Here is a 23,976-nt window from a genome sequence, read left to right on the forward strand (position 1 = left end):
GAGAGCCGTACCCCCAGGCCCTGCAGCCCCGCCCACAGCCCCCCGCGACCCCCTGAGTGTTTCAGCCCAGCGGCCTCACAGCGGGGCACCTCCCCACTCTTCAGCCGGCCTCCCCCGCCCATAGACCCCCCATCCCCCGGGCCCCCCGGTGCGCCCCGAGCGTACCGTTCCCCGACACCATCGCGCTCCGGCTCCTCAGTCGGCGCCCCAGCTCTTCCCGCCTTTTACCCCTCCCGCCTTTTATTCCAGCCGTCTTTCATTGGTCGCCCCGCGGTCCAGGCGAGCGCCGATTGGCCGGCGTAGGTGTCCGTGAGCCGCCGAGACCCCCGCCTACTGCGCTCTCCTCAGGGCGCTGAGGGGCGGCCGCGGGTCCCGCTTCTTCGCCTCGGGGGTCCGGTCAGCCCCGGTTCCTCGGTCCCCCGCCAGGCCCCTGCGCTGCAGGCCCCGCTCCCACAGCCGCCCCAGGACCCCCGCCCCGGACTGAGGTTGTTGCAGCCCAGAGTAGCCCCAGCCGGGCCTGGCTGGGCCCCGGCCCCCGGCTGCCCCCCAGGGTGGGTATGTCACGGAAAGAGCGTGAGGGCCCTGAGCCAGAACAGGAGGCAGCAGTGGGCAGCAGCCCCTTCTTCGCAGGGATGGGCAGGGATGAGCCCCCCAGCGAGGACCCCGACAGGTAACACATTTTCCACCCTCCACTGCTTCACAGTTTGACCTAAATTAAGGGGAAAAAAGGAGCATACGGGGAGCGACAACCCCCCAGGTGGTGCAGCGAGGGTTGTCCTATGTGACACGCGCATCCCTTGTCCATGGGCCACCACGGTCATTAGTGGGGTTCCCAATGTTTCCCAATTAACGTGACCAGCTGGGCAGGCTGTCCCCTCCCTGGCTGGGGCAGAGCACGACCCTGTCCCCGTGGGGTGCATGCCCCTGACACGTGGGTGCTGTGATTCTGATGAGGACGGAGGCGCTGCCTGGGGCCCCCCCGCCTGGCGCAGAAGCGGCGCTGGATGGCCAGGCCTCCCGATACTTCGCGTCGCTGGATGCCAGCGTCGGGAGCCTGCAGCAGCGTGCACAGCAGTTGATTGACAGGGTGAATGACAGCCGCAAGGAGGACCACACCGTGATGAGCGGCTTCAGGGAGAGCCTGCTGCTGAAGGTGGGGGCTGGGGACCGGGGGGAGCTGCTGGCATGGGGTGAGTGGTGGGCAAGGAGACCCCAGCCCACGCCAGCCCCTTGCTGCTGAGTGGGCCCACACAGCCACGCAGTCTCTGCTTGATGTGTTTAATGGCATTATTCTGCCTGAATTAGTGGCAGGCTGGGGGGCAGTGAGACGTGGTGCCGCGGGGAGCGAGCTCGGTGTGAGCAGCCTCTCGCAGGGCGCTGGCGCCAGCTGCAGAGCCTGGTGTGCCGTATGCACCGGCGCTCACTGCCATGGCGGAGGGAGCTCCCCCAGTCCTTTGGGGGCAGTGGCAGCTGCCTCTGGCCCCACTTTGGGGAGCAGAGGGGACGCCAATGGCTCCCCCATCCCCGTGCAGCCGCTGGCTGCCCTCGGCGTCCTTGCTCAGCTGCATACTGCGCTGGACTTTGCTCCCGCCGGCGTCCCTGCAGCCTGGGGGGCCATGCCAGCAGGGCGTGAGGGGGGGCTCCCGCAGGCCCACGCACAGATGGCGGCCTGGCCTCAGCAGCTGCGGCTCATGGTGACCCAGTGCTCGGTGGCTACTGCGGCCGGCGCTCCGGCTACCATGGGCGCAGCTGGCGGCGACAGCAGCCAAGCCAGGCTGGGAGGTGTGCCAGCCCGGGCGGCCGCAGCTGCCACCCCCTCTGGGGACGGTGGCCAGGCGCTGGCTGTGCCAGCAGTGCTGCCCACTCCTGCAAGAGCCATTCCCCCCCTTTTCTGCCCCGACACGGCAGGTCTCAGGCCTGGCGGAGCAGCTGGAGGAGCGGCTCTTCCACCTCTACGACCTCAACAACGAGCTGATCCAGGAGCGGCTGCAGGAGCTGGGGGAGGTGATGGAGCGCGTGGGGCAGGCCGAGGCTGAGCTCCAGCAGGTCTGCCGCACCGTGGAGGCGGCCTACCATGACCTCTGCCTGCAGCCTGAGACCTGAGCAGGGCCCCAAATCCGCAGGGCCCCCTCCTGCCCCCCAAAAAATCCATGGGAGCCCCCATGGCAGCCCACCTGCCCCAAAGTGGGGCTGTGCCAGGGCAGCTGCGAGTGGGAAAGGAGGATTTTGGTCCAAAAGGGCTTTTCTGTTGCTGTTGGTGTTCAGGTTTAGCACAAATTAAAAGAGAAAAAAAGAAAAAAACCTAAATGTCAAACCCAGTGTCTGCTCACTCCCTGCTGCACACACAGCACACACTGGAGCAGGGCCCCCTCCCGGCAGCAGAGCTGGATTCAGGCAGCTTAATTAATCCTGACGAGTCTGGCGCTGACGAACAGAGGCTGGTGCATGGTGGCTTTTCCACCTTTTATTGGTGAGTGGCCGCAAGGACGGCAAAGGCACAAGGGCAGTTCACCAGCCAAGAAGCACCATGGCAAAGCCTGGCACAACCAGGCTGCCGGGTCCCAGCGGTGACACCAAGACCTGTCAGTGACAGCGGGTCCGCTTGGCGATACCTTGTCCTGTCGGCATCACCAAGTCCCATCGGTGACGCCGGGTCCAGTTGGTGAAAGCCGGTCCCATCGGTGACACGGCAACGCGCCCCCCCACCCCGCCCACGGGTGATGTCCCAGCCCTGCCGGCGGCGGCGCAAGGCCAGTCATGCCGCAGCGTCACAGCCGTGTGCCGCCAGCGCGGTGCCAGGCGCTGGCTCCCACCGCTAGCCCCGCGGTGCTGGCGGCTTGCTGGGGGCGAAGGCCTGGATGCCGGTGATAGCTCGGCCCAGGATCAGCGCATGGATGTCGTGGGTGCCTGCAGGCGAGAGAGCAGCCAGGCCTCAGGGGTGCCCGGCAGCGCTGGTGCTGGCGGGACCCTGTGTCCCCCACCCAGCGTGGCGGTACCTTCATAGGTGTTGACAGCCTCCAGGTTCATCATGTGCCGGATGATGTGGTACTCGTCGCAGATCCCGTTCCCCCCCAGCATGTCCCGTGCCTCCCGGGCAATGGCCAGCGCCTTCCCGCACGAGTTGCGTTTCAGCATTGACACCATCTCAGGGGCTGCCCTGTGGGGACCAGGATGCTGGCACCCCCCTGCCACCACCGCCGAATGCCCCCCAGCCCCGGCGGCACGCACCTGCCCTCGTCCTTGAGGCGGCCGAGGCGCAGGCAGGCCTGCAGCCCCAGGGCTATCTCAGTCACCATGTCTGCCAGCTTCTTCTGCACCAGCTGGTTGCGCGCCAGCGGCCCCCCAAACTGGCTCCTGCAGCGGAGAGGGGACGGTGGGGCCAGGGAGACAGAGGGGACCCCTCATTTTGGGGCATCCCCCGGCCCCGGCGCTACCTGTCGAGGACGTACTGCCGCACTGTCTCCAAGCAGGCCTCGGCGGCACCCAGTGCACCCCAAGCGATGCCGTAGCGGGCGTGAGTCAGGCAGCCGAAGGGACCCTGGAGCGAGCGGGTGTCGCCATGGCCCCCCTGTCCTGCGGCAGGGCCCCCCGTGCGTACCCCCGTGCGCCACCCCACCCCTTACCGCCAGGCCAACGGCGTAGGGCAACAGGTTCTCCTCTGGCACCTCCACGTTGTCCATCAGGATCATGCCGGTGGCAGAGGCGCGGAGCGAGAACTTGCCCTCAATTTTGGGGGTGCTGAGGCCAGGTGTCCCCCGCTCCAGCAGGAACCCCCGCACCCGCCCGTCTTCCTCGCACACCGCCCACACCAGGCACAGGTCAGCCACCGGCGCATTGGTGATCCTGGCCAGGGTGGGGGGGTCAGGGTGGGGGCCTGGGAGGGTCCCATCCCCCCCTCCGATTCAGGGCTCACCAAGTCTTGGAGCCCCGCAACGTGTAGGTCTTGGTGCTGGGGTTGTAGCGGGCCCGTGTCTCCATACGCCCCGGGTCGCTCCCGTGGTTGGGCTCCGTCAGCCCAAAGCACCCCAACAGCTCCCCCCGTGCTGAGGGTGGTGTCAGGGGGTCCCCTGGACCACCACGGCCTCCCACAGCCCCCCACCTCTGCCCCATACCACCCCCTGCCCAGGTCACTCCTGCTTTATCAGCAGCTTCCCCCATGGTGGGGTGGCATCAGGGAGACCCCAGGAACCCCATGGCCCCCTTCCTGCCCCACACCCCCCACCTGCCCCACATACACCCCCCCTCCTGCCCCATGGCCCTCCCACTTGCCCTACAGACCCCTCCTCCCACACCACAGCACCCCCCCTCCTGCCCACAGTTCCCCCACTTGCCACGCAGACCCCTCCTCATGCCCCACAGACCCCTCCTCATGCCCCACAGACCCCATCTGTCCTGCCCCACAGACCCCCCCGGTGCCGGTCTCACCCAGGGGGGGTAGGAAGCGGTCCCGCTGGGCGGGGGTCCCATAGGCCAGGATGGGGTACATGACGAGGGAAGACTGGACGCTCAGCACCGAGCGGTAGCTGCTGTCCACCCGCTCCAGCTCCCGCGTCACCAGCCCGTAGCCCACCGAGGTGGTGCCCGCACAGCCATACCCTGGGGACAGCATCACCCCACAGAGACCCCTGGGACCCCTGGCTGTACCCTGAGTACTGCGTCACAGAGACCCCCAGACCCTCGACCCCAGGAACTGCAGCCCTGTGCCCTCCCAATAACCACCCCTGTACCCCCAAGGAGGACCACTGCCCCCCCCCCAGACCCTCCAAACCCTCTCGTTGCCCCTGGGGCCATCGCAGCCCCTCCCCAGGGGTCCCAGCACTCCCCCATAGCGCCCTGGACTTCCCCAATAACACCCTGGTAACCCCAGGGGGGAGACCTGCCCCACCCCACTTCAGCCCTTGCAGTCTGCCAGCTCCCTTGCTGTCTCTAGGGGGATCCCATCTTCCCCCCAGGGACCCCACAGCACCCCCAGAGTCTCCCCCACGCTCTGGGGCATCCCAGTCCCTCCACTGCCCCCCACTCACCTTTGATGGTGGGGCCAAGCACCCCCAGTGCCCCCATCTCAGACACAATCTCCCGGTCAAAGACTGTGGGGAGGGGCATGGTGAGGTGTGAGGGCGGCCAAGCTGGGGTGGGGGCGGTGGGGATGCCCCCAACGGGGGGCTCCCACCACCCCTACCCCCAACCGTGGCCACCCAGGGTCCTGCAGGGAGGGGGCACGGGGGTGTGTTGCGGGGTACTGGGCAGGATTAGGGGGTACCGGGGAGGTATTTGGGGAGCTGGGAGGTATTTGGAGGGCCATGGGGGTGCCCTGGGGGGTATTTGCGGTGCTGGGGGCGTGTGCAGATACCAAGGGAGTAACGGGGGTGAGGGGTTTGGGGGATGTTTGAGGACATGGGGGAGGATTTGGGGGAGGATTCTGGGGTTTGGGGATGGAGTTGAGGAGCTGGGGTGGGGGGGGGTGCCGGGGGCTGCTGGGTCGTACCCTCGTGGCGGTTGGCATGCAGGACGCGGGGCAGCAGCCGCTCCTGGCAGTACTTGCGGAGGGTGTCCCGCAGCAGCTGCTCCTCGGGGGTCAGCAGCCCCTCCAGCCCCAGCGGGTCCCGCCAGTCGAAGGGGACTGTGGCTGGGGGGGGGGGGGGGGACGGGGACACGGCACACCGGGGGGGGCACACACAGAGCGTGGGTCAGCACCAGCCCCACAGCTGACCCACAGCTGTGCCCCTCCCCGCAGCTGGGGGGGGGGGTCGGAGGAGGGGAGCTGGGGTTCTCGGGCCCCTCTCCCCACTCACCCTGCGGAGGGGGGGCCGTGCCCCCCCAGCGGGCGCCTCTCCGGGCCAGGCGCAGCAGCGGGGCGGCGAGTCGCAGCGCCATGGGGGTCTGGGGGGGCGGCAGCTGAGCCTGGCTGACCCCCCAACTGCCCACCCCGGGACCCCCAACCGCCTCCCCCAGGGACCCCCAACTGCCTCCCCTAGAGTTCCCCAAGACCCTTAAATACCCCGCGCTGCCTCTTCCCGGCCCCCGCAGCTGCCCCCCAAGGTGTGTGTGCCCCCCCCCCCCCCAAACGGCCACCGACACCCCCCTCCCGGCCCCCCCGCACCGTGTAAGCGCGGCGGCGGCGGCGGCGGCGAACGGCCGCGGAGGAGCCTCGGCCGTGACGTCACGGGGGGTGGGGCGGGGGCGTGACATTAACCCGCGCCTGCCCGGGATCCGGGGGTGGCCCAGGGCTGCGGGACCCCCAAACCACTGCCCGGAGAGAGCTGGGGGGGAGTTGGGGTGGGTCGGGGGTCCCCAGGGCCGCGGCGTGATGACGTAGGTCCAATCTCCCCCCCCTCGCTCCCCCTGGAAGCACACGCCGGGTCGGTGCTGTACAGGCTTTATTGGCCCCGGGCCCCCCCCCGGCACCCCCTGCCCGGGGGGGGCTTTTGCATAGCGAGAACGGGGGGGGGATAACGTCACGGGGGGGTTGGTGATGTCACCTGCTTGGCCAGCACTTGCAGTGATGTCAGCTGCTGGTGTGGGACATCACTGCATACTTGGGGTGTGTCAGTCACACTCGGTGACCTCACGGCGGTGACATCACCGCCCAGCACCAGTCACTGCCCCCACTTCGCCATCACCACAGCTGTGACATCACTATCCCCACTCTGCCAGTGACACCGTAGCTGTGACATCACCATTCCCACACCTTCGGTTACATCAGAGTTGTGACAGCAGCACCGTTACATCACCCCTCCTACGCCATCAGTGACATCGTAACGGCAACATTGCCAATTCCGCACCAACGCTGGCATCACAACCGGGACATCACCGCTCCACCGACACCAGTCGTGACATCACATCACTCCCTGATGGCCATCACCACTGTGATGCCACCGTTCCCCATCCCCGAGTGACATCACAGCTGTGCCCTTGCCCCTCCCACCCCACCTGTGACATCACCGCCGTAACATCAGCAAGGCAAGAACCAGGAGGAAAGAGAAGACGGGGGGGGGGGGGAAGCGACACCCCGGGACGGGGGGGCTGCCGAGCCGATGACATCACACCGGGGGTGGGGGGTGTCACAGCATTAACCCTTCGCATATGCAGGGAGGTGCCGGGGGGGCTGCAAGCCACTGCCCCGGGCAGGGCGGGCGGGGGCCCCGCATGCCTGGGGGTCCCCCCCGATTTACAGCCGCGGGGGTGGGGGGGGAGGGGAGCTCAGCGGCTGGGGGGGGGGGCCGGTGCTCTGGGGGGGCCCCAGCGCCCTGTCCCCGTCCCCGGGGACTGCGCTGGGCCCCACCACCACGATGGGCACCGGCGGCCCCCCCGGGGCGCCCCCCCGCCGGGCCTGCTCGTGCTCCTGCACCGGGCTCAGCGCCTTGGCGGGGCCCCGCGGCACCCGCTCGGGCTCCTCCGGCCCCGGGGGGGCGGGATCGGCGGCGGGGGGGCCCCCCAGTAGCAGCGGCAGCTCCTGGCGGCCCAGGCGGCGGGCGGGGGGCGCGGGGGGCGGCCCCTCGGCCGGGCTCTCGCCGTCCCACTCGGCCAGGCTCTGCAGCGGCGGCTCGGCTGGGAAGTCCTTGCGGGTGGCCTCCAGGCCGTGCTTGCGGGCCGCCCCCGCCGCCGCCGCCGCCTTCTCGGGGGGACCCCGGCGGGCAAGGCGGGGCGACTCGGCGGCCTTGGGGTGCAGCTTGGCGGGGAAGGCGGGCGGCGAGGCGGCGGGCGGTGAGGGCGTGTGGGCCAGCGGCGAGAGCGGGATGCTGCCGGCCGACTTGCAGCGCGCCGCCCGGTACTGCCGCTGCAGCTTCGGGGACAGGCCCTGCAGCGAGCTGGGCCGCAGGTGGGGCCCGGCCGGCGCCGGCGAGGGCGGCGCGCTGGAGCCCGGGGAGCTGCTGGGCGGGGAGGCCCCTGCGTGCGCCGGCCGCGGGTCAGAGCCGGCCGCGGGACCGGGGCCGACCGAGCGGAGCCTCCCGCCGCGGCCGGGCTCGGGGCACCCCGGGGCTGCGGAGCGGCCGCCGCCGCCCGGCCCCTCCCGGCCGCCGTAGCCCCGTCTCACCCTCCTCGGACCCTCGTGGCTCCCGTAGCCCCGCCCCGCCCCATGGCTCCGCCCCCCGCACCGCTGCATTGGCTCCGCCCTCTCCCCCACCCCCGTTGTCCCCCGTTGGTCCCGCCCCCGCCCCCGTTGCCACGGTCCCATCCCCCCGCCCACCCCTATCCATTGCCATAGGCCCGCCCCGCCCCGTTGCCATGGCTCCGCCCCCGCCCCGTTGCCACGGTCCCGCCCCCGCCCCGTTGTCATGGCCCCGCCCGTTGCCGTGGTGGCGCGTACCCGTCTCGGCGGCGCGCGGCGGGAGGGCGGGGTCCCGCGCGCGCGCGTGGGTGGGGGAGGCGGGCAGGCTGTCGGAGGAGGAGAGCGAGCGGCTTAGTGACGTCAGCGAGCGGCTCGTGTGCAGCAGCGAGGCCTGGCGGGCCAGGTGCCGGAAGAGCGCACTGCGCCGCCTGCCGGCGGGGAGGACCGTCACTTCGGCGGCCGGGCCCCGCCCCCGCCCCCGCCCCCTGCTCCATCCACGGGCCCTGCCAAGGGCCCCGGCCCGCTCCACCCACAAACCCCACCCTGCCCGGGCCCCGCCCCCAGACGTGCCCTCTGCCCGCCCCCGGGCCCCACCCTGGGCCCCACCCTCTACCCCCCACTTCCCCCCACTTCCCCCCAGCCCCACCTCTCGTGGCCGCCCCCGGCACCGCCCCGGCGGTTCCTCCGCGCCATCTTGGCCCGTGCGCTGCGGCGCCGCGCGGGGCCCAGGCGGATGGACGTGTTCTCCAGCGGCGTCGTTGTCACCAGCACCTTCGTCCCGCTCTGATGCACAGCGGGGTCACTGCCACGCCCTGCCGCACCCCACCATGCTCCGCTACACCCAGACGCCCAGCCCGCTCTGCCTCCCCACTGTGACCCCACCAGGACCCACAACCTGGCCGTGACCCCATTGTGACCTTCTGGCAACCCCATGACCCTACCATGACCCCACCACAACCTCTCAACCCAGTGACCTTTTGACCACGTGACCCCTCCCCACATCCCCATGACCCCCATGACCCTGTGACCCCATGACATCTCATGACCCCTGACCTTGAGGATGAGCTCGACGACCTCAGTGTGCACCAACCCGTGGACAGGCTCCCCGTTGACGTGGGTGATGAGGTCACCGGCGCAGAGCCCCGCCTCCTGTGCCGGGCCCCCCTCCTCCACGTGCTGCACGCACAGGGCACCGTTACTCACAATGCACGGGGGCCACAATGCCCCAGCCCCTCCCTCGCCGCGTCCCCTGGCCCGAACAACGCAGTGGATGCTGCAGATACCCTCCATCCTTCCAATGTCCCCCCCCAGTGCCCCCGATCCCTACCCACCCTGACAACATGGGGGGGCTCTGTGCACATCCTCATCCCCCCACAACTCCCCTGTCCCCTCTATGTCCCCAAAGGCCCCCCCATGTCCCCTGATGTCCCCATCCTTGTGTCGCCCCGTCCGTTGCTGACCCACACGATGTGGTGGGCGCTGCTCATGTCCCGTCCCCCCCACGTCCCTCCATGTCCCCCCCTTTCTCCCCAGCGACCCCCCCGTCCCACTGACCCAGACGACATGGTGGACACTGTAGACGTCGCTGTCCCCCAGATAGACGCGGATGGCGCGCAGGGTGAAGCCGAACTTCTTGCCGGGGCGGGGGATGGCGATGGGGGAGCGGGGGGCGGCCACGGCCGGGGCCAGCTCCCTCCCCGGGGATGAGTCCCGCGAGGATGGGTCCGAGGACAGTGACCGCGGGGACATGGGGCTGCCCAGGGGCGAGGAGCCAGGCGCCTCCCCTGCGCCCCCTGGCTGGCACCGCACCCATGGACCCCGGCATCCGGGGCACCCGCTGTCCCCCACCCATGGGACCAGGGGTTCCACCACCCACAGAGGCCCGGGTGTCCAGGGGAGGCCCCCATCCCCCATGGGGACCCAGGCATCCATGGGCACCCCCACCCACCCCCCCAACCCCCAGGTGACCAGGGACCCTCCACCCTTGGGACTCAGGTGTCCAGGGACCCCCACCAACCCCCCTGCCGTCACACTTGGGGACCCGGGTATGCGGGGGACCCACACCACCCATGGGGACCCAGGTCTCTAGGCTGCCCACCAAGGAGGGGCGGGGGGTGGGGGTTGTCCGGAGGGGATGCTGACGTCCCGGGGGTGACACCCACCGCTGGGGATGATGACGGAGAGGGCAGTGGCTGATGCTGACTTGGTGACCTTCCCAGGGCCGCGGGGGCTGCGTTTGTCACCCCCTGCCTCGGGGACCACCCCTGGGTGCCGCGGCCGCCGCAGCCCCAGCTCGGCTCGGGGTGGGGGCAGGTCCCCGGCTCGCGGCACTCGCTCCCCTGGGGGTACCGGCTGGTGAGGACCCAGGTGTCTGGGACCTCCCCACTGGGGACCCAGGCATCCGGGACCCTCTATCCCCCACCTTTGACCCCAGCATCTGGGACCGACCTGGCTCCTCGCTGGGTCCATCTGTGGGTCCATCGCGGGGGGGTGCCCCATTGCGGGGGGGGGCCCTCTCCTCGGTGGGGGCCCCGGGGCGTCCCGGCTCCAGCAGAGCTGAGAAGCGGCGACGGGCGCCTGGAGGGGGGCTGCCCTCGCCCTCAGGGGGGGCCCCCTCAGCTGCCGATGCACGCTTCCTGTAGGGACCGAGGTGTTTTGGGGGGGGGTCTGACCACTACAACCCCCTCAGACATCCTTTGGGAAAACCAGGCATCTGGGCAGGACCCAGGGCACCCAGGCATTGCCCCCACCCTGGGGACCCAGGTGTGCTGACCCCCCCCCACCCAGAGCCCCTGGTGCTCCCCCCCCAGGGACCCTGCCGTTCCCCGGGGACCCCGGTGCAGGCGCTCACAGCTCAGGCGAGGCCGTGCGCCAGCTGCGGTCGCGGGCGAAGCCGTCACGTCTCCCCTCGTCCCGCGGACGTCCCTTGGCCGCCTTCGGCTCTTGCTGCTGCGAGAGCTGCTCCAGGCTGCTGTACACCTGCGCACCGGCACTGCCTCGCACCTGCTCGCCCTGGGCATCGCACGAGCGGCGCACGAGGCTTTGCACACGTGTCATTGCGGGGTGGGGTGGGGGGGCGGTGTGTGCATGAGGGTTTGCACACGTGTGACTGCACAAAGGGCGCACGAGGGTTTGCATGGGGCTGGGCACGAGGACCCTGCACTGCACGGGGCTGTGCGAGGTCCTGTGCATCCCCACGTGCCCGCATCCCTCTGTCCCCCACCATTCCTGTGTCCCCACCCCTCAGTACCCCCCTGTCCCCTCACCTTACTGAAGCGGGGGGAGCAGGACGAGAACTGCCGGATCTCCACGGGTTCGTCCTCTGTTGTGTCCTCGTCCTCGTAGGAGGTGACGTGGGGGTACCGGTCCGAGCGCGCTGCGGGGGGCAGGGGTGAGAGTGGCCACAGGGTGGGAGTCCCATCAGGTCACCCCAGGGGGCCCAGGGGTGAGGGACCCATAGAGGGGACACACGGAGGTGTCCTGGGGAGGGCACATGGTGGGATTCCTGAGGGGGTCCCGTGAGCGTGTGGCAGGGCTGGAAGGTCCCATGGGGGGTTGTCCCTGGCTGGGGAGGGGCGGTGCATGGGGTGCCAAGGGGGTGTCCCCTGGGAGGTGTCATGGGGTGGTCCCAGGGGGTCCCTGGGTCGGGGTCCCAGAGGGGTCCCGAGGTGTTCCCAGGGTTGCTGGTGGGGGTCCTGTGGGTCCCTCACTGTCAAAGTAGCTGGTGTCCTCCTCGGACTCCAGGTGCGGCACAAACTCAGCTTTCTGCCGCAGCAGCCCCGTCCAGTCCAGTGCTGCGAAGAAGCCGTGAGCCTTCACCTCCTGTGCACCCCCTGCGGGGATGAGGCTGGGGTCAGTGGGGGCCGCAGCCCGGGGAGGGGTGGGGGAATGGGGGTCTTACCGGCCCCGAGGCGCCGCAGGGGATCGGGCTGCAGGAGGCAGGAGATGAGGTGCTGGGCGTCAGGGGGCAGTGCCTCATCCCCCTCCGGCCACAGGATCTCGTCTGACATGGGGGGCCCACGTTAGCGTGGGGTCACGGCTGCCAGCCCCATCCCATCCCCGTGTCCCCATGCCCATCCCTGTACCAGGGACGACCATCCCTGTCCCCATGTCCCCAAGATGACCTATTCATCCCCCTGTGTCCCCATACCCAAGATTACCTGCTCTGTGTCCCCATGCCCCCCCGTGTCCCTCCCATGTCCCAGTCCGTGTACTAGAGATGACCTGCCCCATCCACACGTCCCCCCCGCCCCCGAGATGACCTGCCCCATGTCCCGCCGTGTCCCCTCCGTGTCCCTGTCCCCATACCTGAGATGACCTGCCCGAAGAGCTCCTCGGGGGTGTCCCCGAAGAAGGGGACGCAGCCCACCAGGAACTCATAGAGGACGATGCCCATTGCCCACCAGTCCACCGGCTTCCCGTAGCCCTGCCGCAGGATCACCTCAGGTGCGATGTACTCGGGGGTGCCGCACACCTGCAGGCAGGGTCAGTGCCAGCCACACCCCACCACACCCCAACCGCCCCACCCCAACGGCCCTGCCCAGCCCCGCCCACCTGCTTGTCGCGGAACTCGCGGGCGTCCTTCTCCATGTGGCCCTCGTAGAGGTTGGTGGTGAGGCTCATCAGCCCCATCTTGGAGAGCCCAAAGTCCGTCAGCTTCACGTGGCCCAGCGAGGTGATCAGCAGGCTGCAGGCACCCAGGCGTCCGGTGGGGACCCAGGCGTCCGGCGGGGACACAGGTGTCCGGCACCCCCCGGCCCTCCCCTGGCCCAGCCCCCTCCCCCACTGCCCCAGGGCACCCTGGCATCCAGGCGTACTTGTCAGGCTTGAGGTCACGGTGGACAATCCCATAGTTGTGCAGGTACTCGAGGGCCAGGACGGTCTCGGCAAAGTAGAGCCGGGCCAGCTCCAGCGGCAGCGCCCCGATGTGCTTCAGCAGCGTCGCGCAGTCCCCGCCTGGGACAGGGGGACGTGGCGGGGGGCATGGGGGGCAATGGGAGGACACGGCAGTGTGCGTCACAGCGTCACCCGCCACCACCCAGCATGTCCCAGTGGGACACAAAGCACCCGCTCAGATGAAACGCACCAGGTTGGGATGTAAAAAATGTCCCATCATGACATAAACCAGCCTATCGGGACACAAACCACACCATGTTGCACTGCCCCGGCCCCATATCACAATGTCTGGCTCCATATTATAATGCCTGGTACCGTATCTTGACGTACAACCCTATATTGCAATGCCCAGTCCCTTATCATACCACCCACCTCCGTATCATGATGCCCAGCCCCATATCGCAACACCCAGCTCTCTGTCATGATGCCCAGCTCTGTATCGTGGCACCCAGACCTGCATGACGATGCCCAGACCCATATCGCAACACTGAGCCCGGTATTGCAATGCCCAGCCCCGTGTCACGACGCCCAGCCCCGTATCTCGACGCCTGTTGACCCTTCACCCACCTTCGACGTACTCCATGACCATGCAGAGGTGGCGGCGGGTCTGGAAGGAGCAGAACATGCTGACGACGAAGGGGTTTTCGGCGAAGGTGAGGATGTCACGTTCCACGAACGCCTGCTCCACCTGGTTGCGCAGCAGCAGGTTCTGCTTGTTGATCTTCTTCATGGCGAAGCGCTGGCGTGTGGCCGTGTGCCGCACCAGGTACACCGCCCTGCCGGCACAGCCGCACGTCATGCTGCGCCAGGGACCCCGGCATCCCGGACCCCCGCCCCCCCCCGGGACCCATCTGGGGCCGCTCACCCATAGGCGCCGTTGCTGATGAGTTTGATGGTCTCAAAGTCGCCTTCGCCTGGTGGCTTCTTGGGCCTGGGGACAGCGCTACGGCCCTGGGGGGACACAGGGTGACATGGGGACATGGGGGGACACAGGGAGGGACACACAAGGACCCTGCCGTGGCACCCACCTCAGCCGCCTCCTCTGGCTCCGGCGTGTTGCTCCCGCCACTGTCGGGCTCCTCCAGATGCACCACATCTGCAGGGACACGAGGTGTCACGCATACGCACCCCCCCAGTGTACAACACCCCGTGCACGCACCCCTGAAGCACGCACCCCTGTGCACGCCTCCACACTGCTGCACACCCACAGCGTGCAAGCTCCAGACGATCCATGCAGACACCCTCCTCATGCACGCTCCCACACACATGTGCAGCCCTGCCTGTGCCTACACGCGTGCAGATCCCATGCACGCCCCACGCACACACCCTCCCGTGCAAGGCCCCATGTGTGCACGCTCCCACACACACGTGCATACCCCTTGCATGCGCCCACACGTGCATGCACGCCCCCACAGGTATGTGCAAATCCCTGTGCCCGCCCTGCGGCCACTCGCACACGTGTGTACCAGGGAAGGGGTCCCGTGCCAGCCCCAGTTGCCCAATGATGTAGCGGGGGATGTCGGCCTTCAGCAGCCCCTCGCGGGCCTGGCCCTCTGCCGCCGCCAGCAGCTGGTAGAACTCAGCCGGGTCGAACTCCTGTGCCGACACACCCCAGCACGCATGTGCACGGGGGGACACGCATCATCACGTGTGTGCACGTGGGGACATACACCAGCACAGTGCAATGCAGCAGCAGACAGTAGGGGAGTATGCTGCTGCACATACGTGTGCTGGTCCACATGGGTCCGTACATGTGTGAGAGCGTGTGCAAGCATTTGAGCATGTGTGTGCACACGGGGATGCATGTGTGTGCACCAGAACGTGTGTGTTTGAGCCCAAACGCATGTGTGCACGTGTGTCACTGTGCCTGCACCAATGCACACACGTGTGCCAGAGCACACGTGTGCCTGCGTGCACCGACAGTCACAGGCCGGTGCACACGCGTGTGCCCTCCTATGCCCCCGGCCCCTCCCACCTTTGTCTCAGTGGTCCCCAGGACCCACCGTCGCCATGGCGCTGCCCCGGCAACACGGCTGCCACCATGGCAACAACAGCCCTGCCTCCCCATTGGCTGCGCGCAGGGATTGGCCAGGGTGTTGTCAGGGTGACCGGAAGGTCTTCAACTGATTGGACAGTTGGGATGGTGCAAAATAGATGGGGGGGGGGGATACTGGGGGGGGGCTGTCGCAGGTCCCAGGCGCCTGGGTCCCCGGGGGATGGGGGGTCCTGGGGGACTCACCAGGCACTCGAGCAGCCGGGCAGGGCGGGAGATGATGATGAGGAGCTTCTTCACCAGCTGGGTGATGAAGGCCACCTCCTCCGACTCTGAGCGCTCGTAGGCCTGGGGGTACGTGGGGGGGTCAGGGGGCCCCGGGGGACCTGATGGTTGCGGGATGCTGGGGGATCACATGGGGTCCTGAGGGAGCAGTCCCAAGGGGTCTCATGGGCCCTGGGACACCTCCTCAGGTTTCGTTGTGTCCAGTGGGTTCCCATTGGGTCCCTGGGGACCTGTTGGGGCATCCTGTTGGGTCCCATTGGGTGCCCTTGGGTGGTGAGGGTTCCCATTGGGCCCTGTATGGCCCTAGTTGATCCCCATTAGGTGCTCAAGGTGCCATTGGGCCCCATTGGGACCGATGGGGGGGCTGTTGGGTCCCTGTTGGATGCTGTTGGGCCCCGTTGGGTGCACTAGCCCTGTTGGGTCTCTTGGGGCTCTGCTGGGCACTGTTGGGTGTCACTGAGCCTCTTTGGGCCCCAATGGGTGCCAATGTGTCTGTGTTGGGCTCTGTTGGGTCCTGTTGGGCACTGTGGGGTCCTGTTGATCCCTTTTAGGTCCCTTGGGGCCCCATGGGGTGCCACTGGGTCTCATTGGGTCCCGTTGGGCGCCATGGCTCACGTCCTGCAGCAGCCGCTCCATGTTCTCCTGCAGCTCGTAGAAGTAGCCAGCGGTGATGAGGCCGTGCCGCGCCTTGGCCAGGCAATCACGTGCCAGCTCGACCAGCTGGTGCTGGATGAAGCTGAGGGCACCGTCGGCCAGTGGCGTCCCGCCAGGGCCGCAGCCCCGCACAAACTCCTCCAGCCGCTCTTCCATCTGCGCCGTCGCCTGCAGGACCCAGGCGGACAGGCTCCCCATGGATCCTGACATCTCCACAGGCCCCCTGGGGCCCCCCAAGACCCCACAACCTCCTCCAGTGCTCCATAGCCACCCCAGAACCCCTGAGCTGTCAAACCTCCTCTCCAGGAACCTCAGAGCCCCCCTGATCCCCTATAGGTACTTCATAATCCCCCAAGATCCCCATAACCTTCCCAGGACCCACCCAAGACTCTATGTCTCCCCTCAGTGCCCACTGCCCGAGACCCCCCAGAGCTGTTCCATAACCCCTCAAACCCCATAGTCCCCTCCCTGACCCCCTCCCCAAGCCCCTATGTCCTCCCCCAGTCCCCCACATTCCCCCAGCCCCACCTTTGGGAACCGTTCCTTGTAGACGTGGTTCATCATCACGATCTCGTTGTCATGGGACGAGGGCGAGCGCCCTGGGCTGGGGGGGGCAGCGCTGGCACCCGCGGGACCTGCAGCGTCCCCCACCCAGCAGCCCTACCGCTGGCACTCGCAGGATCCCCCACAACTCTCCCTGGTGTCTCCATGGGGACCCACAGCAGCCCCATTCCACCCCCCCTGATGTCCCATGGCCACAGTGTCCCTGTCACCCTGCTGCCCCCCACCCCACAGTGCTCTGTGGTGCCCCCATGGTCCCCCCCTACACCGGGTCAACCCAGGTTCACGACGTCCCCACCCTCACGGTGCCCCGATTCCCACACAGTGTCCCCAAAGGCCTGCCCCCCTCCAGTCCTATGGTGTCCCCAACCACAAAGTGTCCTGAAGCCCCATGGTGCTCCCCATGGTCCCCCCAAAGCCCTGGTGTGCCCCCCGAACCCCATGGTGACCCCCAGCCTCTTGCTGCCCTGATCCCTCATGGGGTCCCCAAATCCCTGGTGCTGCCCCAGCCACTTGGGGTCCCCAGTGCCCCAGCCCCACCTGAGGCTACGGGAGCGGGGGCGTGGGGCCGGCCCCCCCCCGAGCACCCCCATCCTCCTCGGCCAGGCTCTCGGAGCTGCCGAAGTGGCGGGAAAGGAAGCGCAGCTCCTCTGGCGTCGGCTGCGCTGGCAGCTGGTGCAGGCGCTCCTGCGACGAGCACGAGGACTGCGCGCCCGCGTCACCCCTCCGACCCCGCAGACCCCCACTGCAGCCCACAGACCCCTCATGGGTCCTCACAGACCCCCTATGGATGCCCGCCATGGCACTCCACGAGGACCTATGGCCACTCATGGAGACCCATGGACCCACCATGGTCTCCTGACTGCACACCATGCACCCCCCCACCGACCCCCGGCCACCACCAACCCCTCCCCGGACCCCCCCATGGGTGGGACCCACACCTAACCCCACAGGCAGACCTGTGCAGGGACCCACTCCCAGACCACTGGCCATGCCCTCCAGACCCTCAGTAACTCCCCCCATCAACCACCCCCCACCATGGGGAGAGTGCCCCAGCAGGTTCCCTGGACACAGGGGGCTCCGGGGCCCCCGACTCACCGAGACGGTGGAGCTGGGGGTGTTGGTGCCATAGCCGGAGGAGGGCAGCGAGGCCAGCGACCAGCGGCGCCCATCGGCACTGGGAGTAGGTGGGGGGCTGTCAGGAGACCCAGGCGTCCAGGAGACCCCCACCCCACCCCTGAGCTGGGACAGGACCCAGGTGCCTGGGTACCTCCCCCCATCACCACCCAGGTGCCTGGGTGCCCTTACCGGCGGGAGGAGGCAAAGGAGAAGTGGGCCGGGTTGCTGGGCGAGAAGTTGCGGGGGGCTGTCCAGGGGGCTGCTGCCTGCAGCGGGGGCGGGCAGGAGGCATATGGAGGGGGACACAGGGATGATGTCACCACTGCCCCACCCTGACACCCCCGCCCTGCCGGGCCCCACCCACACCAGAGGGAGCAGGACCAAATGGATGCAACTCACCCCAGGGAAAAGGAGGGGGGCAGGAGGAACACCAGGGACTGGGGGGGCTCAGGTGCTTTGGGGTCCCTATAAGTGCCAGGGAGGCTGGGGATGGGGGCATTATTGGTATTGGGGGGACAATGGGTCCCTTGGGGGGGTCCCTATGGGTTCCTGGGGGGCTCCCCAAGTTTGCCTAGGGTGTTCGTGGGGCCTGAGGGGGACAATGGGTGCCTTGGGGGGGTCCCAGTGGTTTGGGGGGATTCTTATGGGTCCTTTGGGGGGCATTGGTTACCTGGAGCTCCCTATTGGCCCCTTTGGGGCTTTCTGTGGGGGACTTAGGAGGGTCTTAGGGCCTTGGGAGGGAGTTGGGAACACGGGGGGGGACACGGGGGGCCCGGGGGGTCTCACCGATGTGGCCAGGCAGCGGCGAGTGGGGCCGTGGGAGGGTGGGGGAGGTGCTGGTCAGGATCAGGCTCTTCCGGTTGCTCGTACGGCAGCTGGGGGGGGGGGTAGGGGGGCGTGGGGGGGCGCCAGGATCCCCCTCACACATGCCCCCCACCCTGCACCCAAACACGCTAATGACACCCAAAGGTGCCTGGGGGAGGGCACCCACAGCTTCCCCTCCCCCCCAAAGGGGTGCAGGAATGGGGGCTCGGGGGAAGGGTCTGGGGGGTTGCAGTGGCCATGGAGGGGATCATGGGGCCGGGGGGGGGCCAGGGATGGAGGATGAAGACGGAGGATGAGGAAGGAGGGATGAGGGCCAGAGGACAGGGATGAAGGAGGGAGGATGGAGGAGAAGAGACGGAGGATGAGGATGAAAGAGGACGAGAATGAAGGATGAGGACGAGGATGGAGATGAGGATGGAGAAGGGATGAGGATGGCGATGGGGATGGAGAAGGATGAAGGCTGAGGATGAAGGATGGGAATAAGGATGGAGAAGGGGTGGTGGATGAGGATGAGGAGAGGAAGGCCGAGGCCCCGGTTACCTCTTGGTGCGGCGGAACATGCTGCTGCCCACCAGGATCGGCATCGGGGGGTCCGAGAGCCCGGGGGGGGCCGTGGGCTCCGCGGCGGCGGCGCCTCGGCAGGGCGGGGGGGGGGGACGCGGCGGCGGCGGCTGCAGCGGGGCGGGGCTGGGGCGGGGTTGGGGCGGGGCCGGGGCGGTGGGTGCAATGGGGGCGCAATGGGGGGGCGATGGGGACAATGGGGGGGGCGCGGGGGGGGGTCTCACCTGCTGCTTTTCCGCGGCAGCGGCAGATCCTTCTGCAAAACGGGGCAGAGGGTGGGGGGCGGCCCGGACCCCCCCGGAATCCCCTGACCCCCCCGGGCTCACCTGGCCCCCCCCCCCCATCCCTCTGGACGGGCCCCCTGCCCCCCGCAGCAGCGCTTGGGGAGGTCCTCGGGCCCTGCCCCAATGCTGGGGGGGGGCAAGGCATGGGCTCCACCATCCCCCCGGGTGCCCCCCACCTCTGAGACCCCCCCAGATCTGGTTGCCCAGACCCCCTCTCCACCACAGCCCTGCAGCCCCCCCAGTTCCGCCCCGCCCCGGTACCGGGCCCACATCACCTCCCCGGTGCCGACCCCGCCCGGACCGACCTTCCCATCACCGGGCCCGTATCCCCCACGCCCCCGTACCCGCCCTGCCGATACAGGTCCCCCCGGGCCGGGCCTCAACCCCTCCGGTACTGAATCCGCCCCCAGCACCGACCCCCTCCGCTACCGACCCCCCTCCGCTACCGAACCCCCACCCCCACCCCCTCACCGCCGGTACCTGCAGCCGCCGCCGGCGGATCACACCCGAGTCGTCCATGGCGCCGCCGGTGCGCGGGGTCCCGGCCCCCCCCCGCGCCCCCGGTGCCCAAACACCCCCTCCTCAGACGCCCGCCGCCATCCTCCGCCGCGCGGGACCCCCGGGAGCGCCCCGCCCAGCGGCCCCGCCCAGCCCCGCCCTGACGGGGGGGACTCAGGCGTCGGGGGGGGGGGGGGGGCCGGCCCCACCCCGGGGGTGGGCTTCCTCCTGCCCCCCCTTACCCTGCCCTGTCCCCACCTTTGCCCCATGGCCCCCACGTGCCCCAGGGTCCCCGTCCCCTTCCCCCCAGGACCCCCCCGAGCCCCCCCACCGCTGTCCGCGGTGCTGAACCGGCCACGCTCTCCAGCCCGGATGCCTGGGTCCCTTCTGGGGGACTTTGGGTCACCTCGGGGGGGATTCTGTCCCGTCCCCCCCGCCCCATGTTGTGTGTGTCTTCCCCCATGTTCATATTCCGGCAATACGGCCGAACCCCCCACCCCTGGCTCATTAGCGACATTTTGGTACCATAAAACCCCTAAAAACGCACCCAGCAAAGTCGGGGGGCCCCCAGTGACGCCCCCCCCCCCCGCATTAGACCCCTAATCCCCCGGGATTGAGGCCACAGCGATTGCCAGGTGCCCGGCCAGGACCGATTAAGGAGGGGTTGGGGGGGCAGATGCCTGGGTTCCCTTCCCCCCATGGGGGAACATGCTCATTGGGGGCCCCAACCCCCTCCAAAGCTAGGGAGCCCCAAACGCCCCCCCCAGCACAACCAGGGTCTGTGCAACCCGCCCCCCCGCAATCCTACAGACCCCCCCCAAATGCCACAGACACTGCCGGCCCACCATTCCCTGTGACACCCCCCAACTTCACAGGGGGAATAAATGAGTTTTCTGCTGCCCCAGCGCCCCCACCCCCCACAAAAAAAGTGGATTTGGGGGTTTCTGTACCACACTTTGTTAGAAAACAACCACGTCCTTTATTGGGGGGCGTTTTGGGGGTCCCTGTTTCAGGGGAGTCACAGCTCGGCCAGAGGCTGCAGGCTGCGCTCCTGGAAGAAGCGGTGGGGGGTACGCCGGGGGTGTGCCCGGGCGAAGTAGGAGAGCACCGAGGGCGTGGATGAGGGGTCTTCCTTGGGGTCCTCGTCGGCCCTGGGGGGGAAAAGTCAGGGACCTAGGGGGGGCACAAGGGACCCAGGAGTCTGGGCAGGGGATTTGCCCCATCCCGCCCCACAGGGCAGGGACCCGTGTCCCCCAATTGCATGGGAACACCCACCCCTCGGCCCCACCATTGGACCGACAGCACCCCTGTGTCCCCCTCTCCTGCCCGGGTCTGGCTCCCCTCATGGCACAGACAGGACTCCCCTTGTGCCCACCCAATTACACAGGGACCCCCACCCCACTCCCCCCATTACAGGAGCAGCCCCAGCTCCCCCATAGCCTCACACTGGGGACTGCCCCCCCCCAAGTGACAGCAGCCCCCACGCTGTCCCCCCACCCCAGGACCCCCCCAGCCCCCCGCCCCATACCACTTGACGGGGACACCCTCTCGCTGCAGCAACTCCTGTGCCGTCGCCCAGCTGAAGCGCACAAACTGGGGGAACCCGAAGATGGGGTCGAGGTGACGCCGCAGCCACTCCTTCGTCTTGGGGTCTGAAGGGGGGGTGGGGGTGCGGCATGAGGGGTGCCCGGATGCCTGGGTCCCCCAGGGGCCAGCCCCCCGCCGCGTCCCCCCTGCCTGCTCCTACCATTGGGGTACCCTGAGCCGTAGTCCCGGTCAATGTCCTCTAGGTCCTCCACAAACTTCCAGTGCTTCACGGCCCGGTCACGGGCAACCTGGGGGGGGCAGAGCCCAGGGGGGTTGGGGGTGGGGTCTTAGGCCCCCATGGGCCCCCCCCCCCAAACTCACTGCCCCAGGGTGCAGCTGAGCCTGGTGCAGAGTGAGGGAGCAGATGTGGGGTGCAGGGGGAGGATGGCCCCATGGGGTTGGGGGCGGGTGGGTGCTCTGGGGGGATGTCAGTGCTCAGGGGGGGGACTCGGTGCCCACCTTGGCGCAGATGCTGGCAGCGCTGACAACAGGGAAGAGCCCGTCGGCTTTGGGGCGCACGGTCACCGCCAGCCCTGGGAAGTGCTGCCGCAGCTTCGCCTCGTACTTTTCTGCTGGCCCCACCGTGTCCACAAACACCTGGGGGAGCCCCAGCCCCCCAAAATCACCCCTGGCTCCCTGATCCATCGTGGCTGCCCAGCACCCCAAAACCCCTGCAAAAGCTCCTCAACCTCCCCCAAAACAGCCTGAACCCTCTGCTGCGCCCTGACCCTCCTCCTCAAAAGAAGCCCCAAAACACTCCCTCCCAGCACCCCCAAACCCATGCTAAATTACCCCCAAACAATCCCAGACTCCCTCCAGTCACCCTCCAAAGCACCCCAAAATCACCCCAAAACAACCTGGATCACCCCCAGAGCCCCAATTCCCCCCCAAACTGCTCAGTCCTGTGAGAAAAAGTAAGGCACAGGGGGAGGAGAAAAGTGGGGTTTAGCCACAGCCCAGGGCCCCCCCCCACCCAGTTCCCCCCCCCCGCACCTGTGCTGCCCCCCCACGCCCCCTGCAAACCCACCTCGGCCACCTGCACGCCAGAGTCCAGCGCGAACTGGATGAGGCCCATGGCCGTATCGTGCGACAGCTCGTTCAGGTTGTACCTGGCTCTGGGGGGGTCAGGGGGGCCATCACCCCCAGCTCCCCAAACCCCCCCGGCACCCCAAACGGGGTGGGGGGGTGGGGCAGGAGATAGAGACTGCAGGAACCAGGCTTGGAGGGCCAGAGGCACTCAAAGGTGCTGGGGGGGGGCCAAGAGGGGTCACAGAGGGGTCTGGGGGACCCCGGGTGGGTTTGGGTGGCTCTCGCTGCTGCTGCATGCAGGCAGAGATATAATCAGGGGATTGGGGGGTCCCAGGGGGCCTTGGGGGGGCCCTGAGGGGGGTCTCACCACTGCTGCATGCAGGCAGAGATGTGGTTGGGGGTGGGGGGTCTCGGGGGGGGCATGAGGGGGTCTCACCGCTGCTGCGTGCAGACAGAGATGTGGTCGGGGGGTGGGGGGTCTCGGGGGGGGCCCTGAGGGGGTCTCACCGCTGCTGCATGCAGGCAGAGATGTGGTCGGGGGGTGGGGGGTCTCGGGGGGGCCCTGAGGGGGTCTCACCGCTGCTGCATGCAGGCAGAGATGTGGTCGGGGGGCAGCACGTGCAGCGCCCACCCCAGGACGTCGCTCGCCGCCTCCAGCAGCTCAAAGCGCCGCTCCCGCTCCCCCTCCGACAGCGTCTTCGAGTCTGGGGGGACCAAGGTGAGGGGACACCCCGGATCCCCCAACTCCCCCTGGGACACACGCCCCCCCGAATCCCAGGACCCCCAACCTCCGCCATACCCCAAACCCACGCTCGGGACCTCCAAACCTCCCCCCACAGGGCCTCCCAGGACCCCACGGGGCTCCCTACCCCCTCAGGGCGCCCCAGCCCGCCGGGTGCCCCCCGAGACGCCCCCACCTGCCACCCCCAGCGCCTCCAGCTCCTCCAGCTTCTCCACGGGGCAGTAGCAGATCCCATAAACCATCGGCCCTGCGGGGGGAACCGGGAGCAGGGGTGAGTGAGAACGGGGAGGCGGGAGGAAGGAAACCCCCGTGTGCAGCCCGGTGTACCGGGACCCCCCTCCGCGCCACGCGCAGCCCCCCCAAGGGGAGGGTCCGGCCCCCACCAGTCTCACCCAGCACCGGCCCCCGGCCCGCCTCGTCCACGCCGAGGGCGCAGGGCCGGCGGCGGCAGAGGGGGGGCACGGCGGAACCGAACCGCCCCGCGCCCGCCGGGTCTCGCTCCAGCCGCGCCAGCGCCATTGCGGGGGCGGGGCCGGGCGGGGCCCACGCACACCCCACTGGGAGATGTAGGCTGCGGGGAGGCACCACCCCCCCAGGGGTCACGGCGGGGTCCGGAACGCCTGGGTCCCGTGGGGAAGGGTCCCGGAGGTCGGTCCAGCCCCAGGCGGGGGGTGGGGTGGGAGGGAGTGTCGCGGAAGACCCGCCCCATCCCCCTCCGTCCGGGAAGTGCCGCCCCGGGGCGGACGGTGCCGGGTAGCGCGGGAGGGGGTTCCCGCAACGGCCCCCGCCTGCCCGTATATGGGCATGGTTGCGTCAGCGGGGAAAGCCCTGGCACCGCCCCCTTCCGGTGACGGCGGTGCCCGCGGCGCGGGGGTCCCACGAGACGGTCACC

General features: G+C 68.9%; 4 protein-coding genes across 5 annotated transcripts; 1 reads left to right on the plus strand and 3 right to left on the minus strand.

Annotated features, from left to right (window-relative positions):
* The first annotated feature begins 305 nt into the window (after positions 1-305).
* Positions 306-2,328, plus strand: SYCE2 (synaptonemal complex central element protein 2). Its single transcript, XM_075076118.1, has 3 exons — positions 306-670; positions 955-1,153; positions 1,909-2,328. The coding sequence occupies exons 1-3, from the start codon at positions 558-560 to the stop codon at positions 2,101-2,103; spliced, it is 507 nt and encodes a 168-aa protein (XP_074932219.1). The 5' UTR covers positions 306-557; the 3' UTR covers positions 2,104-2,328.
* A 121-nt stretch (positions 2,329-2,449) lies between these two features.
* On the minus strand, positions 2,450-6,200 carry GCDH (glutaryl-CoA dehydrogenase). Its single transcript, XM_075076112.1, has 11 exons — positions 6,101-6,200; positions 5,793-5,880; positions 5,486-5,626; positions 5,025-5,087; positions 4,426-4,596; positions 3,914-4,043; positions 3,624-3,843; positions 3,435-3,538; positions 3,229-3,354; positions 2,997-3,157; positions 2,450-2,907 (listed from the first exon to the last, which is right to left on the minus strand). Exons 2-11 carry the CDS (start codon positions 5,872-5,874, stop codon positions 2,816-2,818), a joined length of 1,290 nt encoding a protein of 429 aa, XP_074932213.1. The 5' UTR covers positions 5,875-5,880; positions 6,101-6,200; the 3' UTR covers positions 2,450-2,815.
* Positions 6,201-6,360: 160 nt separating this feature from the next.
* Positions 6,361-18,967, minus strand: MAST1 (microtubule associated serine/threonine kinase 1). The gene is given in 28 exon segments (XM_075076076.1): positions 6,361-7,887; positions 8,309-8,478; positions 8,697-8,833; positions 9,104-9,226; positions 9,605-9,887; positions 10,149-10,389; positions 10,499-10,686; positions 10,902-11,029; positions 11,317-11,426; positions 11,761-11,883; positions 11,952-12,053; positions 12,359-12,524; positions 12,605-12,737; positions 12,868-13,006; positions 13,514-13,722; positions 13,812-13,897; positions 13,975-14,042; positions 14,413-14,542; positions 15,186-15,287; positions 15,840-16,046; positions 16,407-16,482; positions 16,980-17,014; positions 17,016-17,144; positions 17,538-17,616; positions 17,748-17,803; positions 17,805-17,824; positions 18,345-18,433; positions 18,924-18,967. Coding segments are annotated over 28 exon segments (4,092 nt in total). The 3' UTR covers positions 6,361-7,168.
* A 1,714-nt stretch (positions 18,968-20,681) lies between these two features.
* Positions 20,682-23,745, minus strand: RNASEH2A (ribonuclease H2 subunit A). 2 transcript variants are annotated; one of them, XM_075076115.1, is made up of 8 exons: positions 23,477-23,740; positions 23,260-23,331; positions 22,920-23,046; positions 22,341-22,428; positions 21,773-21,910; positions 21,474-21,561; positions 21,255-21,378; positions 20,682-20,877 (listed from the first exon to the last, which is right to left on the minus strand). In XM_075076115.1, the coding sequence occupies exons 1-8, from the start codon at positions 23,601-23,603 to the stop codon at positions 20,745-20,747; spliced, it is 897 nt and encodes a 298-aa protein (XP_074932216.1). In that variant the 5' UTR covers positions 23,604-23,740; the 3' UTR covers positions 20,682-20,744. The 2 variants fall into 2 exon arrangements, with proteins under 2 accessions (XP_074932216.1, XP_074932217.1); XM_075076116.1 differs by lacking the exon at positions 23,260-23,331 and having other exon boundaries at positions 23,477-23,745.
* Between the last annotated feature and the right edge of the window lie 231 nt (positions 23,746-23,976).

This window comes from Phalacrocorax aristotelis, chromosome 28 (genome assembly GCF_949628215.1).
Source record: "Phalacrocorax aristotelis chromosome 28, bGulAri2.1, whole genome shotgun sequence".
NCBI lineage: Eukaryota > Metazoa > Chordata > Aves > Suliformes > Phalacrocoracidae > Phalacrocorax > Phalacrocorax aristotelis.